An 18,216-nucleotide genomic window follows, 5' to 3' on the forward strand; every position below is an offset into this window, starting at 1 on the left:
GATCAAAAAATAATGCATACTTTTTTCAATAATATCATTCATTCATTAGAACTTATACAGAACTAGCCTTCACAACTCTAATTATCAAATTGCAGTGGCTACAAAAACTATTTTCATATATATAAATGATAAAATATAAAATATAAAAAAAAATAATGTTTGTATTAAAAATTATAAAAAAAAAAAAAAATTTTTAATTTTTTTTTTTTTTATTACCGTGAAAGTGAAACGTATAGAATCTGACAAAAAGTTTCATTGGAAGATAAGGATACGTGTCAATACTTTTTGTAGCCATTGTATATATACCTTCTTCACTAATTCTCAACATTCTCATTTCAGAATAAAACGACGTTCATCACTTCCAACAGTCTTCATAAAAAAAATGATCATTTAGTACATCCACTCTTAAAAGGACTCCTGCTTCATGTTTGCTATATTATTGACGCGATCTTTAAGCTCCTTAATCTTCTCGCCGTAGAATAAAACACTCTTTGATGTTCGCTCGGTGACGTTCTTTCGCCAGCTTCAGTAGTTTCAGTCTCTCATTGATCAGCCGTCAAAATTATCAACACTGCGTCTGATCGTAGTCGGACAACTCGTTGGACTTAATGAGAATCCTGGCGTGATTGTTGTGACTATTGGGGACGGGAGTAGCGGCGACCAGTTGAACGATCTGCTGACGGTCGTCCACGGCTCGTTTTTCGTCCGGAACTTCCAACACGGACGACCGATAGTCACACCTTCTCCTCTCCCGGCATCGGACCTGCGGTCGAGCGGATAAACTGAAACAGTCAACGTCCCACAATGGTCTTGACACGGGCACGTCGTCACTGGCACGACACGGACAACTCTCTCCCTCGCTCTCCCTTTCGTTCACGCCACTCTCTGTTTGTTAGTTAGCTGTTGCTCGTGCCATTCTAGGGCCTATGTACAGCAGCAGGCTGGACGATGTTAGTTTTAGGATTTTCACCGTTTATTGCGGACTTGATCGCGGTCCGCATCGCACCATTGACTAGTCGTGCAATCCAATATTTTTCTGCTTTATACTTTTAAGTTTCTTTTTGGTTTTTGACTTTTTTGTTTTGGCTATCGTGCTCGTTGAAGCGTGACCGTGACTCTTGGTGGGACAGCGGGGCGTATTTTAATAGATTGACAACGATTGTTCTAGTTCGTACGTGCTGAGAAAGTGATAGATACAGAGAGATGAAGTTTAGATCTGAGACGAAATTGGAGGATCTACTGGTTTGTTAAGTGGTACATGTTGTTTGATTTTGACGTTGACTAGGAATTGGGAGTTGGTTCTCGGTATGAAGGTGATGGAAGATGAAGAGTGAGTCTGACCTTATTAAATTATATGATCACAGTGAATTTCGGTTATTGCATTGCTGCAGAGATCAATATTTTCCTGCAAAGTCATGCGACCATTCTTAATAAATATCTTGCTCGCATCTTGACCTCCATTTCTCTCGAGCAAGGATGAATCTCGAAAATTTATGAAGGACATCCGCAACCTTATGACATTAGGAAGAACGTAGTTCAAACGATTGGCTATGTACAAAGCGGTTCTTACGATTTATTAAGCGATCAATTGTGGTTTCTTCATAGACTGTAACAGTTTCAGCAATATGGAAGATTCCCTAGAGATTCCTTCGGAAGGCTTTCGTAGGGTGCTGTAAGCTTTTAAATGTCCAGGGAAACTTCTAAAGTTTTAAACAATTTTTACTGTCTTTCGTTAAAAAGTAAGCTTTCCGTTTTCTCTAAAAAGATTACTTTTTTCTTTCTGTATGCTACAGAATTTTCATGAAAGACTGTACGTAAGTACTATTTGGTTCTACAAAGAATTTTTAAAAACCTTCGAAGAACTTTTCCAAATCTTTACAAATGTTAGAAAACTTAATAATTTTAACAAGATTCTAATAAAGCCTGGAGACATTTTAACGGCTCTTCAACTTTTAATAAACATTGTAGATATAATTGTTTATAATATCTCTAAGGATAAGAAGGAACAATTATAAAACTACACATACTTTCCTCTAGAACTAGGCATTATTTTCTTAACAAATATTACACAATCAGGATCCAGTCGAAACCTTAAATGATTTCTCAGTGATTAAAGAAAATCAATTAATAATTTGAATAAGAAAAAGAAGAAAGAACAGAAGAGAAAATGAATAATCTTAGCAGTTTACATAGCGTGAACAATTGTGAATGAAAAATATGATATAAACAAGAAAAGAATACAGACGTAAAATACAAGAGATGTGGAAATACGAATGATGGTGTTCCATTTAAGGCGCTTTCATTTCTATGGCTGTTATGATTGTTCTACGTCTTGTGAATTTGCCGTACCGAGACGGTGGTAGCTGTGCAAGAATTGGCTCGATTCCGCAGAAGAGACGTGCCTTCCCATCTTCTCTTAAATTGCGCTATTACCTACGCAAGAGCAACATTTATTAGCGAACAGGTTTTTTCCTTTCTTTGCATACTAGCTAACTAGAACTGGCGTAGGTGGAATTCTTTTACTTACCTCACCGTTGCAGAAACAGAATAAAATGGCCACGCAGAGACCCTGCGAAAGAATTGCCGGTAATTGAACAATTTTGATATTTATATTTCATATATATTTATCTAAATCTAATATTCATAATATTTGCCTGTATAAGAAATTTTATATTCTATATTTTTGAACTCGGTGACTTGATAATCTTTATTTGTTCAATTTCTTTAATTAATTTGAAGATATTGAAAGTATAATGAAAGTTGAAGATTGAATGTATTTAATACTTTTATCTATACGTATAAGACATATCATACTATGTATCATTGAATTTGTTGACGTGGTAGGTCTTATTCACTCAGTTTCTTTGATCAATTTAAAGTTATTGAAAATGTAAGAAGTTGAGGAATATAGCAGTGTTCAGTGTCTCGAGAAAATGAAATAATTACATTATGAACTGTGATGAAGTTTGAGTGTAAAGTAAAAGAAGATAGTATTGGTCGAATTTGATTTGGAAAAGAAATATGAAGTCGTTCGTACCTGAAAAGAGGCCGTTATGGCGGAGAGAACTTCGTAAAATTGCTCCCAGGGATGATTTTTCGGCGGTCTGAAGGGGATGACAAGATAATGTAGGCCCAAAAGAGGTACGAGGAGTAGCGTTGCTCTGACAAGAAGAAAAATATTAAGTTATAAATATTAAATTCTAATATTAGTATTTGTATTAATTTATAATTTAATTATATAAATATTAAATATAATTTTCTCCAATTTTTATTATTTCGCTTGTGTAATAATTTGTCGATTAAAAAGAACGAAGGAAGAAAGTATCGCCGACTGTCAATAGTATTTTGAAAACATTCAGAATCGATGAACAAGAAGTTGAATAAATTTCTTTAGCTCTAATTATGAATAAAAGAATAATTCTCTTAACTAAACTAATACACGGAAAGGAATTATAATTAATTACCGAAATGCTTGACGCATAGACCTGGAAGGTTGAGTGCCAATCGTAGGACCAGCTCTCAGTTTCATCAATAGAACTCGAACGATGTTGAAGAGGAAAAGCACGTTCAACAGGGTGGAAACGCAGACTGGGTAGACCAGCACGTTCATATAGTTACCCTCGTTGATCCAACATCTAACATATCAAAGCAGTCTAATATAATCTATTTATAGCGTTATAAAGACAATTTCGTTCAAACTACCCCTCGCAGGATTAAACGCATCGATCAAGAAGAAATATTCATACAACAAGCAATCCGAAGCTTACAACCGAATATTCGATCAAAAGAAAGCTTATGAAATCCTAATTGCTTCTTGAAAGCTACCTTCCAAAAGATTTCCAAATTTTCTGAAATTCAGCTAATTTCAAGCCCCTGTTCCTAATTTATTTTTTAAAAAATCTCACTCTATTGACTTTTTCTTGGCTCTATTTGGTTCGATTTGTTCATTGTTGATTTTATAGTCCTGTGACAAGACGCTCGGTGCTAAAGACATTTTGCGATCGATTGATTCACGCTATGCGGAATCCGCGGAATTTATGGCCTCAGCACGGCGAACACGAATTTCATAGAACGTACTATTACGGTTTTATTGGTCAAAGGGTTAAAAGTTTGTCGTTGACAAGGATCGCGAAATTTGTCGTATACTTTCTTGATGGTTAATAAATATTCTGCCACGTGGTGAAGCAATGTGAACATTACTCAACATAAATATCGTGCTGATCATTAACTCCTATAACAGAATCCCTTTGTTCATTACGGAGTTCGTGGTCTTTGGTAAACGACGCTAATTCAATTGCCATGGTTTTGATCCTTCGATATACGTCTTTCATGGTGTGGCACGATGCCGCAGGTACATTCCTACTTGCAGCTATCGTATATGTAGCCTATTTGAAATCAGATCGGAGCTTATTTCTCCCTTTACAAACACAGTTGTTACGAGCCAGCCGTTTCTATTAAATTTTAGCATATCTATGTAGTTTGATAAATTTGATAAATTTGAATCCCACTGATAGCGTCTTTAATTGGTAAAGTTATTTCGAACGCGAACCATGATTTATTTCTTTCTAAAGGAAAGTGTATTTTCGAAAGGTAATATGTTTTACAGATTTTGCTATTGGAAATTACTAGAACACACGTGTATATCGAAATAACAAAATTTGAAGTTTTCATAATAGAATTTATGTGATAAATCAACCGTCGTTTGTACTTTTCAATATCTCTCTTATAAAATTTTCCACAAAATGTTCACGAAAAATTCTGTTGGCTATTCGCTCTGTAATTTTTTTATTTATATTTCTTTTTATACCTCCTACTGTTTAACGTGTATCACAGTTTACAAGAAATTTATTGTTTTTTTTTTTTCATCTTTTTTGATATTTCCCCCGTTACATTTTCGAAAAAGATATCCCGAGGAAATTCTACCAACAATTCGCTGTACCTTTTACTGTATAACTTGTATTTTTCTTGTATTATTATCCTATCTCACACCCTTCTTATCAGTATCCATTTCCAAGAAACAGAAAACACCATTATCCGATAGTAAAAATTGATCTGCCAAGACGTTAATACGACTATAATTAAGATATTTGCGAGGTGCATATGTCAAATAGTCATTGATTTGATAATTACTGTCGCACTTACTGTCCTGTGTCCGCAGGGTCATCGCTGGTCGCCCTTAAAGAGGCATAAATCGTGACGATAACCGCAGGTACAGGCCAACCGAGACCCATCAGCCACTTTACTAATTTATGCTCGCTGGTGAAAGCGCTAACGAGCAGGGTGTGCAGATAAAAACCCTCGCACAGCATCCAGGCGTAATTAGTAAGTAGAAAGTAATGCAGAATAATGTGTAGCAGTCGACATGTTATCTGAAAATTGTACAATCTATTCATTTCTATATCTATATATGTATTGTACAATCGATTCATTTCTTTATTTCACTTTTTTAATTCCTTACTTTTAAAATTCCTTATTTTGTATGCATCCAAATACTTTGTACGCTTCCAAGTATTAACTAATTATAGATAACAATAATACTGTACGAATGTAATGAATTAACGCAGATGTGCAAGAATTTCTTTTTCTCTTGTCGTTTTCGAAAATAATCTCATTTCCATTCTATTTGAAATTTAAATTAAACGTATTGTTTAAATCTGTGTATCGCTTTTATTTTTATTATTATTTTATTATTGCTGTCCAACGTTAATTTAATATTCCAATTGCGCAAAGAAGAGAATAACACGAAGGACGAGTAACGCAGTAAAAAATTGTCAAAATATGTGTGAGAATCGTTTCGCAATTATCACATCTTCTTTATAAATTCAATTTATAAATTCATCTTATGTAACGCATTATGTTCAAATTGTTACCGATAGTCGGTACATCAGTTTGACGGTCGTACATCGGCGTTTTTATCTCATACTTCGCTTTACTTTTCCACGTTCATCGTTCTGAAAGAGTAATTGGCACATCTAGGTTATGTAATATCCTATCTGAAATAGCCGATAGCCAAAGAAAAAATAAAAACCGAAGCGGAGATATCCATTCTCGTGGCCGATTGGCAAATTCAGAACTTACCGAAACGATAATTACGCTAATTACTGAAACGATATGCCGCGAGACGAAATTCTCGCGCGAGTTACTGGGTCGAGTGCTAAGCAAAGAAAGAACCAAGGGAGAACGAGGGCGCCTCATACGTACCTCATTGTTCAATAGTAAATCCGTGTTCGCGACGATGCATCTATACCACACCATCCATAGTGCGTTATTTACAGCGAACGAGGCGAACAAGTTCATATGAAGAGTGGTCCTTGCACACCTCAGGGAGCTGTATTCAAAGGAAGGATAATAAAGAAGAAGGAACTTTGTCCCCTGGTAAGAAACATTTCTTTTAATTCTTCGCTTTCGTTTCTTTGTTTCCTTTTTCGCTGTCTTTACAGTTGGAAATTGCTTTCACGTAAAGCGCTTTGGAAATAAAGAAACCACTTCACATTCGTACAAGAATTTTCCAATACATTTTTGTACCGCGAGCATAAATAGGGAATGATTGAAAAGAAAACATCAGGCTACTGACAAGCACATCTACTAATATTTCTATGAAATTATTAAACATCGCGTATGCGAAGCAGCGATGGCGTTGCTGGTTAGAAGAGGAAGACAGAAAATGTGTTTCATATAATTTAGAGTTAGGCGTTTTAAAACACTTGTTACAAGACTGCTGCACCTATGGAATTATCTATTGCTTTTGTTAAAAAACGTTTGAAATAAATTATATTGCGTTTCAAAGGACTCGTCTGATGGATGCAACTTTACTTTCTAATATATATGTATCTTTCATATTTTGCGAGAAATTGAGACAACCTTGAGTTTTTGTAGATGGCGCCGTATATTTTCTTTAACATCAGTCGACCTAGCTGAACATCCTACACAAAAAATATGCATTGCGTTCGTAGACTTTGTCAAAGTTAACGTACAAAAGACAAAGACAACGTAGATAGAAAAATAACGTCTCTTTTTCTCTCGTTTTTCATACGTTACGTTTGACACAGATTAGAATTAAAATATCTTCTAAACTAATAGCTTTTCGATGCAGATAGGTTAATGCAGATAGGCTTTTTGTAGAGAATGTTCAGCTGAATAGGCTAATGGTATAAAAAATATAAGGCGCCGTTAAAAAGATTCAATGCTATCATCGTACATCTCAGAGAATATAAGATATTTGAGAATAAAATTGCATTCATACGACGTGATTGGTTTAAAACGTTCCACGATAAAATCAATAGGTAACGGGTTACTTTAGACAACACTTCTCATTGATTCTCTACGCAGGATGTTTAATTCGCAACATTTGATATAACAGGCAATATGTGTATTTGCAATGGGATGGATGCGTGTTGCGTTGGATGCTGGAAGAGTTGTATGGGAATGAGTGGCAGTTAGAAAACATATGTAAACCAGGCGTTTTTTCCGGGCTGTGAAGCCGAAAGATAAATAGATATATTTTAAAAATTCTGTAGAATGGATCGTTGTATATCGTCGTAATAAAACATGGTTAACTAAGTAATTAAATTGCATTAAGGAATAACGCAAATATTAATGTTCAATGTTTCCATCATAGCAATCTGAAGCATTTTCGTTTATATTTTACATGCAAACAAGTTGACGTATAAATTCCAGAAAACAGAATTCCCCGTGTTTGTTTTACGTGCAAACAGTCGTGGGTGTAAAGCGTGTCACTTTTGCAAAATGTCTCTCGAAACAGACGGACCATCGATTTCCATAATTTCCGCTCAAACACGTTTATTTTAATGTTTATTCTACTAAGAAGAAAAAAGAAAATATAATAGAAAGGAATAAGAGCTGGGAAGTAATAGGCGTATAATGATAAGAGGAAAAGGAAAAGTAGAAAAAGAAGCAGCACTTTTGTCGACTCACCGGAAGTATGTGAGAATACCTAACGACAATAGTAATGCTACCAACGATATTGCGTATCCAGCTTCGTACAGTCCACTAATTCCTTGCTGCCACTGAAATCGAAATTTATATCGTTATTGGCGAAATCATTCTCGATAGATTGACTAATAAAATGGGGAAAAAGATACAGATTGATACGAGAGGACTGATTTCACTTTTTCTACACCTTTCAATTTACTATAGATTCGTAATAAAAAATTGCTCGAATTGCTGGAAAAATAAATGAACTACTTTTAAGGATTTTATGTACTGTAAGGAGACAGCATAAATAATGAGAATAATAAAAACTCCAAGGTGAATTTTAATTTACGGAATTGACGAAAATTCATATTCCTAGTTTCCCATTAGGGTTTTCACAATCTTTCGAGGTGGCGTATGAAAATAGAAAAAGCGGTATGGATACAAGTTTTCTTAACGTTCTTGTACAAAAATCTGAAACGTCCGTAAACGTTACGTATACAAAACGAGAACAAGTTTTAGACGTTTGTTTTTCGTATGGAAGATTATGATCAAGAGTTGAATCCTATAAACGAGAATTGCAACGAGAGCGTGGAATAAATATGAACTATAGCAGCAGAAACGCATGAAGCTGAGGAATAGTCGATGCTTGGTTGCAGAAATGTAAATAATAATAAGTTTCCTACGAGAACCTAAACAAGATATGGATATAATACCTCGAAGAAAATTCCAAGATACCTACACATTCTGACATAAGGAAACCTTCTATAAAATTTAGTATGAAATTTATAAATGTTATATTCAGCAGATGAAATGCAATTTTTTTTTGGAGTTTCTCTCTTTATTTCGCGCCAATCATTTTTCTACATCTTCTACAGAGAATAGCAATATCGTTCATATTCTATACACTGATACTATGACGACGAGCAGTTTACTTCGTTATATCTAAAAATATTTATCATACATATTAAAAACCTAACGTTGTCATAGAACGTTCAGTTAGAAAGATAAATCGTGCCATGGATCCTAATAGGATTAATATCGATTGTGTAAGCGTATTTAGATATAGTCGTCTGATTATTTTCACGTACACGTTTCGCTATTCGGAGATTGCGTATGTCTTAACACGAATAGTGACATAAAATCCAAAAAATCAACAAATATTTTATCGTCCACTTCGTCAAATGCAAACCATAGAAATTACCGAGTCATTTTTTTTTTTTTAATTCCTGAAATATTTTCAATAAAGGATTAAAATAGAAAGATGGACAATTGTAGACGCATACTTTTCATCCGAAATACGTTGAACGTGATGCAATGCATCGCGTAATTTGCGGCAAGCAATGATCTTGACGATCCAATGAACGCTACACGTATTGTATAAAGCAGAAAATAATCCGATTGCGCGATCAATTACTTTTGAATGTGACATGTTTATTCTCTCCCTCTCTCTCTTTTTCTTTCTCTCTCTATTTCTATGTAGACAACATGATCAATGTGGACCATAAGTTACATCGCAGTTGCTGCAGTTGAACAGTTGGTTGTGCGTTGAACGACAACTTTCGCGTCGTCTAATTACATTTATTGGCCTTTAGTCCCGCTGAAATTGAATTGATCTTGCTATTAAGTGCGACCGGTCATACTTCTCTTCGTTGGGGCAGTTCGTCGCAAGTTTCGATATTTCCCCATAAGCTTCTCTGCCTACTGTTTCTGTTGACTTGCTAATTTGCTTGTGACATTTTTCAAACTTACAGTGAAAGGAACATCCATTTAGAGGACTTCCCAAAGGTCATTTCGATTATTGCGTAATAGAATATCAATGGAATCGTTCAAGGAAACAAAATCAATAAAACAGTGTCCTAATTATTTATTCCGAATGATTCTTTATAAATTAACGTAAACGTCCGTAATTCTTTCAGCGCTATAGCATAACACGCCATCTTACGCGGTCGATTCTCAACTTTCGTCTATTTAGTCAGCTACGTTTCGCTATTCCATTATAATTCATACCAAAGTACAATAGAAAATTTAATGTACATTTTCCAAAGGTAAAATGTGCTTCTACGTATTGTAAATTGACTGTGTAACAACAATCTTTCAAAATGTAGAATATTCCGATCTAACGAGCAAAATCTCATAGTAAGATGCATCGAGCGACGTCAAAGTTGAAAGTTCAACAAAAATGTTCGTCACACCTTCCAGTCTGGTCTTCCCATATTCATCCATCCGATAAATCGTAAATAGCGATTTTTCGAAAGCTTCAAAAGCCTCTCTAGAAAGCATCGTCTTCTCGCATGTTTCGCGACAACAAAAATTAATGACAAGATCCACGAGCGGAAAACTCGATGTTTCCACGAATCTCACGAGAATCCTCGGATCGAATGAAAACCATTGAAACAGCATGAAACAGAATAACCGGTTAAAACGTCAACGCGATCCTCCTGGACATTCGTTTATAAGGACGTCTCGTTTTATTGCTTCGGCACATGTTTCATTCGTCGTCGAGGGAACCACGAGACTCGTCTTTCGTGTTTCTCGCATAAAACGAGGATCATATCGTTGCTCTAACCAAGAAGCAGAAGAAGATTCTCAGTTACTCGTATCTTAATTCGTCTTATCCATTTCTTGGGCAGTTTCTTGCACGGAGAAACGAGATCTTCCTCGTTATATCGCATTTCCCTTCGCTTTCTTTGGTATCGAGATTCTTGTCTCTGGCAACAACCATAATCTTTACAAAGACGCTTCACCTCGGTCGTTTCATGCGAGTGTACTTGGCGGTATTACAGATTCCTCAGATATTTTACTATTAAAATTGTGATTTTCATAAGAATACTTTCTTCTTCTTCTCTTTTCTTCCTTCTTCTTTTTGCTCATCCAGTTACCGACTGTTTTATACATTGCGTTTCTCTGCTTTGAGATTTCAAAGAGGCCTTTGACGTTACTTAAGATGTTTCAAAGACTATTAGTTAGTACATCGTCTTGAAATTTGAAGATTTGAAAATTGATTTTGATCAAATTGATTCCTTGTTGAATTATCTTATCATTTAGTTATTAAAGAAGCTTTTATTTCGTTTGGCATTTTGTATTTGAATAAATGCATCCTGAAAAGATTTCTCAAACAGTTTCTCATCCTATTGTTTCAGCACTGTCAATCGCGTCTATTTTCTTAATAAAATAATAATCTATTATCTCGAATTGTTATTTCCCATCGTCTTCTTTTTTTCAAATAAAAGTTACCCTAGTCTGTCTCCAGGGAGTTCCCGGAATCGTTTTAGTTTCTTTTTAATTCGTCGCTTTTAATATCGTAGACAAAGTTTCTTTGCAAAGCGCGTATTACGCGCTATGTACTCGGGATTTTCGAGCTTTGTTGGTCGACGAATACAATGCTATAAGATCGAGATCAGTATCGTTTTTATCTTCCGTAAAGAAGAGAATATCGTCTGTCTACGATAAAATCTGTTGGTCTACGATATACGTGCACACTTTCGTGGAAATTTTGCAAATCTTATGAACTAAACAATGCTGTTGCACGCTAGATATGTAATAAAGCCTATCGTCGTAAAGTGTCGTCGTTAACTTTTAATGTCCTATGATGCTCGGTTATTAGCAACGATTATTTACCGTGTAGTTTGTAGAGAGAGGATTACGTAGCAATAAATTGTCGAGAAGAAAATAAGTAACAGTATCCAGATTTCAAGTTGCCATAAAAAAAGATTGCCTATTCGCATTAAAATATTTAAAGACCCAACATTTCTTCCCATCGAATGCCTGACCATAGTCACACTGGATCACTCGCTACTATACTGCGTCATAACACAGTTGAGTTTTATTTGTTCATATTTTATTTGTTAGTGAAAATCGTCATGTCCTTTATAAATTCAACGATGAAAATTAATAAAATTTGGCGCAATTTTTTTACATTTTTTGTATTGTTAAAATGTTGCTAAATGGATTGCTTTAATGGATTAAAGATCGAAGGATTTCCAATCAATGGAAAGACAGTACGAACGTATTCTTTCTTCCAAAAATGGAACATACATCTAGAATTTATCTCAGAGAATTTTCTTCTGAATATTAGGTTGTCCGGAAAGTATCTTTCTTTCGTATTTTTTACAACAGTGCAGCTTCGTACAAACATTTTCGACAAAATAATATAAAACAAAAGACGTTGTGCGTCTATTATTTCCTCATAAAACGAAAGAAACTTTTCGGACAACCTAATAGATATTGCTGCGAGCGTGTGACACTGACAGCGTGGAATTTGAGCGTTTGAGTGAAATGTCAGAGCCAATGCGAGCCATCGCGGCATAGGAAGAAGACGATAGGTCCTCGCCAATATCGATCAAATATTCGAGGACAGGAAGTCGCTTGCGAGATCCGACAACAAACGACCGCGTTCTCCTCTTGCACTATAGAATAGTTGTACGAACTATAGTTGGTTGCATGAACGAGTTTATTAAGCGTTAAACGACTGTAAATAAACGGAATCATGCAACGACCGAGCAACAATACGATAGAGCAAAAATGAATTGAAAAATCCTTGAGCAAAAATGAAACAACGCGTTAAAAAGTAAAAACAGACAGATTATTATTAATATTCGACACATCGTACATTTTCTAACTGACATAATAATATTTATGAAAAATGCTATTACATTTTATTCTTTCGTGGCCTGGCAGGAGGGACATTTAAAAAAATACTTGCAATAAATGCGAAATACGTCTACCCATAAATACGTAGATATCTCAATATATGAGCAATGGATAGTTGACCATAAATGTGGAAAATATGAGAAGGTACATTCGACGTTCGATGGAAGAAACAGTAACCCGGGGCCAGAGTCAAAAGTTGCATTGCTCCGTGAAAGAATCGGCAAGGTTGCAAATAACCGAGCAACAAGAGCAATGGGATATTCGGCAGGTTCCTATTCAACGTAATATCTCGAACAAAACGGTACTGTTCGTTTTATTTTTGCCGCGGTCATAATTTCCATCGTCCGATACTACATCGTCACGTTCGATCGTAAATTCCGCGATTTGCATCGGATATTAAAATTCCTGCTGAAAGGAGTAGCTGAATGGAGAAAGATAAAAGCGTAGTAAAAGAAGGAAGAAGGAAAAGCAGGTCTTTTTTTTAATCCACACCTGTTAACGTGATTTGAATTGTCCTCTAACTCATGTGCCGCTACAAGTTCTTTATTGCCAACCTCGAGTGGTTTCAGGTTAAAGGTAGAAGAAAGTCCAGGACATGTTCGATTGAGACGAAGATCGTTTCTTGTATATGGTCACTTAATGGTCTTCGCGTACTTTACAGGGAAGACATTTTCATTGAAATAAAACGCCACACAATTTCATTGGAATAGCGTATTCTGTTCCATGAAATTAAGAGTTGTTTTGTTATTGGTTTATACGTCGAAGAGATACGTTGTTGTTTACGATTAACAATTTCACGATTGACCAAATAAGCAATCCACCGTTGCATCTTCGAATCTCAGTGTTTTGGAATTTTTCCATCGCAGCTGCCTTATGTCAATGTCTAAAATCTAAATTACGTTAATGTCGGATCAGTGTCTCGATGATCTTCTCCCAACACAAAACTAATTTGCGAAAGAATTTCTTTCTTCCTTCCCTTTCATTTCAACGAAAAATTAAAGTAGAAGAAAAAATGGAACGAAAGGAATCTTCCCTGGTCCACCGTGTTCTGTTAGTATCATTTTGCTATCTTCATGCACTTATTTCCCACTTTCGTCCTATAGTGGCAGTTTCTATTCGATGCGAGTACCACGGTCGCTAGTCCTGTGATGCGTTTTTCCTTTATTACTGCGACTGTCAAGCTAGCACGTTTCCCTTTTCGTCGTCATCCCCTTTGATCCCCGATCTTATTCCCTCGTTTAAATCACACCGCTATCAGGAGAATAATCCTCTACCCTCGAGGCTGTCGTTCAACGCGTGTCGCTCGAGAAACGACGAGCATTCCCATTCATGATTGCACCTTGATATTATTTATGACAGTATCGCCGTGTCATTTTATCAACACGTTCCGATATTTAATTTCCCTTTGCATGGGAAATTATTTATGAAATTGTTAAGGTCCGATTATATACTCTGACATTTTCTGATTTATGACTGCCTTTCCTACTTTTTTTTCTTTAATGTTAAAAGACTATATTTATTCTATCGGCTCTTACTAATATTAAGAAAATGATATTAATAAATCAAGGAACAAATCTAATTTTAATAAATTTCAATCTTACATATGTTTCTTAGTATTATATATATTTAATTACCCATTTTACGTATTTCTATCAATTTCCTTTAATCTTTCTCTTTAGTTTTTCTTTTCGTGCATAGTTGTGAATGCTTCCCCGCCATTGTTATTCTCTCTATACATCTTTATAATGATACATTCATAGCATTGCCAAATAACATTACGTGGAATGTAACGTATAAGATAAACATTTTTGTTGCTTCACTTACACTGAGATCTTGCAGGTTGACGCACGTCGTGTAGTTGCTCCACACTTGGTCAGATACCGGATGTCGAAACCAGGTACCGTTCGACTCACAATATTTATGTGCCTGCACTGAAACAAAAATATTCGTACGCCACGATTTAACTTTTCTTCCTGAGTCGAATAATTCTTGAAATTCTTCGAATTCTTCAATTAACCCCTTAACCTACAACTACGGGCATAGCCCGTAGTACGATAATCGGGCCAGACGTAAATATTACACGCTTAGCCCGCAGTAGATGATCGGACCGAACGTAAATATTGCGGGCATAGCCCGTATTACGTACTACACAAGTCGTGAGAATGGCTCGAAGGCTGCGCGAGCTTGTTTAAGTTTTCGGTCCAAAATTCTCGAACGTAAATCGTAGCTTAAGGGGTTAAATAATCTATTCCAATTCTTTTGTCGATATTTTGACAGCTACGTCAAACTTTATTACATTTTCAATAAATGTCATGCACGTGAAAATGTATATTAGAAATATCGTAAGACACAGATATGAAATATATTTCGCGAGAATCCAAGGAAAATAGAGAACGTTGAGAACTCGAATTTCCATCACATCGAAATGACAATTTTTTCCCGAAAATATTGAAACATAATACCGAAGTATTGAGAATATTAAAATATTCTATCGTAGGAATATGGAAACATTAAAATATCAAAATACGAGAAAACACAAATATATAATATCATAGTTTCTTCCCTGATTTCTGCAGAACGAATTTCATTTGGATGAAAACATCGCCAATATTCGATCCTTCGTATTCTACAAGAAATTCATATTCTCGATATTCAATTCATATTCTTCATATTCTCAAAGAAACTCGTATGAAAAATTCTCCCGAATAAAGCGACGACGACACACGGTGATTCTCTCGAAACGTTCTAACCCGTTTCATTTTACGCGTCGGAAAGGCAAATCGAAAGTAGAAGGTAAAAATGGCTATAAATGGTATCGCGTATCACGTTTGCAATTGCGATAAATATTACACGTCCGATAGTATACGCATATGCAAACGACAAACGAAAATTAAAAATCGAATACGCCGTTGAAAAGGAACATCGATGGTTAGTACTTTCGATATTCATAAGAGAATTTCGTTGGATCGATTTAATTAAGTCTGGCACGAATTTTATTTCCCTCGTGAGGCATTAAAATGAAAAAAAAAAAGAAAGTCGTTATAATGTACAAAGGGAACTCTCTTATCCTCTCTAACTCTTTAGAAAATAAACGAAAAAAATTGCGTGCAGTGGATAAAGCACAGGGGAAAAAATATCTTTTTTAATATTTACGTTTCTAAAGCCTCGCATTTGGATTGTTAACTCGACTATCATTTTCGCAATCTAATCGGATGATCTGTTACATCGCAGATATTTCACAACGCGTATCGGCAGTTCTTATTAAATCTTATCAAAATTATTTATAGAATGAGAGAAAATACGATGGATTAGTTAATATACTCGAATTATCATTGAAAAGCTATGCAACTTGTAACAAAGAAATTAAATTGACAGGCAAAAACGCGTGTAACGCGCAAAAGTATATAATTTTTATAAATATACATATTCTATACTGACGTATATATTTCATAAAACGTCATTAAAATCTCCAAAAATGCATCGTTGTAACTCTGTGTAACTCTTTTATGAAAGATAATGAATCGAGCTTTTTGCACAGAAGGTTTCATTCTGTCTAAAAAGATCCGTTTTTAGAAAGCTCCTCCATCGCGCAGCATGATTACTCTGGCAGCTGTAACGTCAAAAAATCTGCAAACGTCAAATCGTCAAAACGTCAAAATAAATAGAATGTAAAGAACGTAAATAAATAGAACAGAATAGAATAAATAGAATATAAATTGGTGCGAAACTTGCACCGGTTGCGTTATAAAAACCTGTCCATGTGCATTCTGTTTATTTCTTCGCGTTTCATCTCGAAATTCCCTCGAAAAAAAAACAACTTCAAAAGCGCTCCTGTATATGTACGATATATATTGTATAAAAGTCACGTTTTTAACCGCGAGGAACAAGCCGACGTGCATCAGTTGCACAAAGGACAGCAAAGGGTGTGCGAAGAGAAAATCTTTGCAGGGAGCAAGGAACTCGTAAAGCTTTCGAAAAGCTACTTCTGACGTGAAAACGTATTACTGTCGGATGTATCAAGAATTCACGTTTGCTTTAAAGTCTCTTTCTCAAACATTTAAATTAACATTTTTCATTAAAGCACGTCCGAAACGATGATATTTGCTTTACTTCGCGTTCTTCGCTCTGGAATTATGCAATTTCTGCTTGAGATATTTCGTGATATTCGGTTGAACGAAGAAGTAGAGAATACAACTTCGTATTCTTAGTGACGTGAATTTGCGTAAAATTCGCCACGTATCCTCTCCATTTATCGTTCATCTTGATATTTCACATTAATTATACGATGTCTTGTTAAGACGAAGTTAAGAATTTTGCGGAAAGAAGATTGATATTATGCACAGATATTACAGTTGCTATTTAATTATTGATATTAATAATAATAATTGCTATTTAAATATGATATAATTTCTTTATTTGATTATCTTAGTAATTTTATCTTCTACCTGGAAACGTTTCACAAAAGAATAATTAACATTTTGAATATGTAAATCCGAGGTGATTTAAAATGCCTGGATATTAGTAACACAATCAAGATTTATTATTCATTCAACGTTGTTGAATGACTTACGGCGGTACATTTGTGTACCTTATGGTATACATATGTATCTTTCAATTTAATGGCGTGTTCCATTAATGACACAAAGAGCAAATTAGTAAAATAGCGAAGGACATTATTTATGAACGTAAGGTAATTTACATACTTGTTTGATTAGAATGAAATATGTAAATTACAGAATGTTAGAGAAGCTGTAAAAAATAAGGAATATTAAACTTGAAAAAAAAGCTTGCTGTGAATATCGTGAGAGAAGATTGTCACAGCCACGAGAGTGATATTAATTAAAATTTTTTTCATTCATTTCCACAGAAACGTTACAACGAATGAATTTAATGAAACTCCAATTATATTTCTGAATATGCATTTCTATCTGAATTCTAATTATATTTTAATTATTTATTATTAGTTTCACGGGAAAGATGAATCCATTTAGCGAAAGGACACAATGTAGCGTTAGCAGAGTTAGTGATAGATTGATAGAAATAAAAAAATAATAAGTAACAATTAAGAAGAAGCAGCTGAGCTATGACATTAAGAACTAAAATAGAAAAGCTTGAAAATCTGTCTAAGATAGGTCGACCAATTGCGTATCAATCTTGCGATGGAGTTAATGAAATTCATCATCCTATTAACCATGATAGCCATAAGCGGTGCGTCGTCGCACAGTGTTTAATTTAACAGCAAGCAATTTCGCATTCTCGTGGAGGATACGTTTAATTATATGAAATTAATTAAATTTAAAATTACAAATTAAACTCTACGTCCCATCAAAGACATAAAAGTTCCCATAATAGCAAAATTCATTCCAGTGCTCTATTGGCTGAATTATAGTTGATGCAATCGAAGAAATATCGTTAGATAAACAAGGTTTGCACCTACAACTTGTTTTCATCGATTTGCAAACTGGACACTTCAAACTACCTATCTATCTATAATTGAAATGAAATCAATGCACAATGCTCGAAGGACGATTATTATAGGAAACCAAAAATAAGACTACGCTACCAATGATTTCTGGTGCTTGGCGCTTAAATTAATAACGTATAGTATTCGAGATCGATCGTCTATTACGA

The 18,216-nt window shown here is 35.0% G+C and overlaps 2 protein-coding genes across 14 annotated transcripts in view; one reads left to right on the forward strand and one right to left on the reverse strand.

Moving 5' to 3' along the window:
* Nucleotides 1-209: 209 nt before the first annotated feature.
* LOC126917899 (calcitonin receptor-like) overlaps nucleotides 210-18,216 on the reverse strand; it is a 165,515-nt gene continuing 147,508 nt past the window's right edge. For 11 of the 13 annotated variants that reach the window (XM_050725327.1, XM_050725324.1, XM_050725325.1 and 8 more), the window contains 9 exons: nucleotides 14,410-14,516; nucleotides 7,936-8,027; nucleotides 6,202-6,328; nucleotides 5,143-5,369; nucleotides 3,465-3,635; nucleotides 3,038-3,161; nucleotides 2,528-2,569; nucleotides 2,350-2,433; nucleotides 210-763 (listed from right to left, as the gene is read on the reverse strand). In XM_050725327.1, the coding sequence (XP_050581284.1) occupies nucleotides 566-763; nucleotides 2,350-2,433; nucleotides 2,528-2,569; nucleotides 3,038-3,161; nucleotides 3,465-3,635; nucleotides 5,143-5,369; nucleotides 6,202-6,328; nucleotides 7,936-8,027; nucleotides 14,410-14,516 (1,172 nt within the window). In that variant the 3' untranslated portion in view covers nucleotides 210-565. The other 2 variants (XM_050725323.1, XM_050725321.1) reach the window with 2 other exon arrangements.
* The window catches only part of LOC126917894 (juvenile hormone esterase-like), a 38,134-nt gene continuing 26,146 nt past the window's right edge, over nucleotides 6,229-18,216 (forward strand). The window contains exon 1 of the mRNA XM_050725313.1: nucleotides 6,229-6,375. Within this exon, the coding sequence (XP_050581270.1) occupies nucleotides 6,298-6,375 (78 nt within the window). The 5' untranslated portion in view covers nucleotides 6,229-6,297. The remainder of the gene's footprint in view (nucleotides 6,376-18,216) is intronic.

This window comes from Bombus affinis, chromosome 6 (genome assembly GCF_024516045.1).
Source record: "Bombus affinis isolate iyBomAffi1 chromosome 6, iyBomAffi1.2, whole genome shotgun sequence".
Classification (NCBI taxonomy): domain Eukaryota; kingdom Metazoa; phylum Arthropoda; class Insecta; order Hymenoptera; family Apidae; genus Bombus; species Bombus affinis.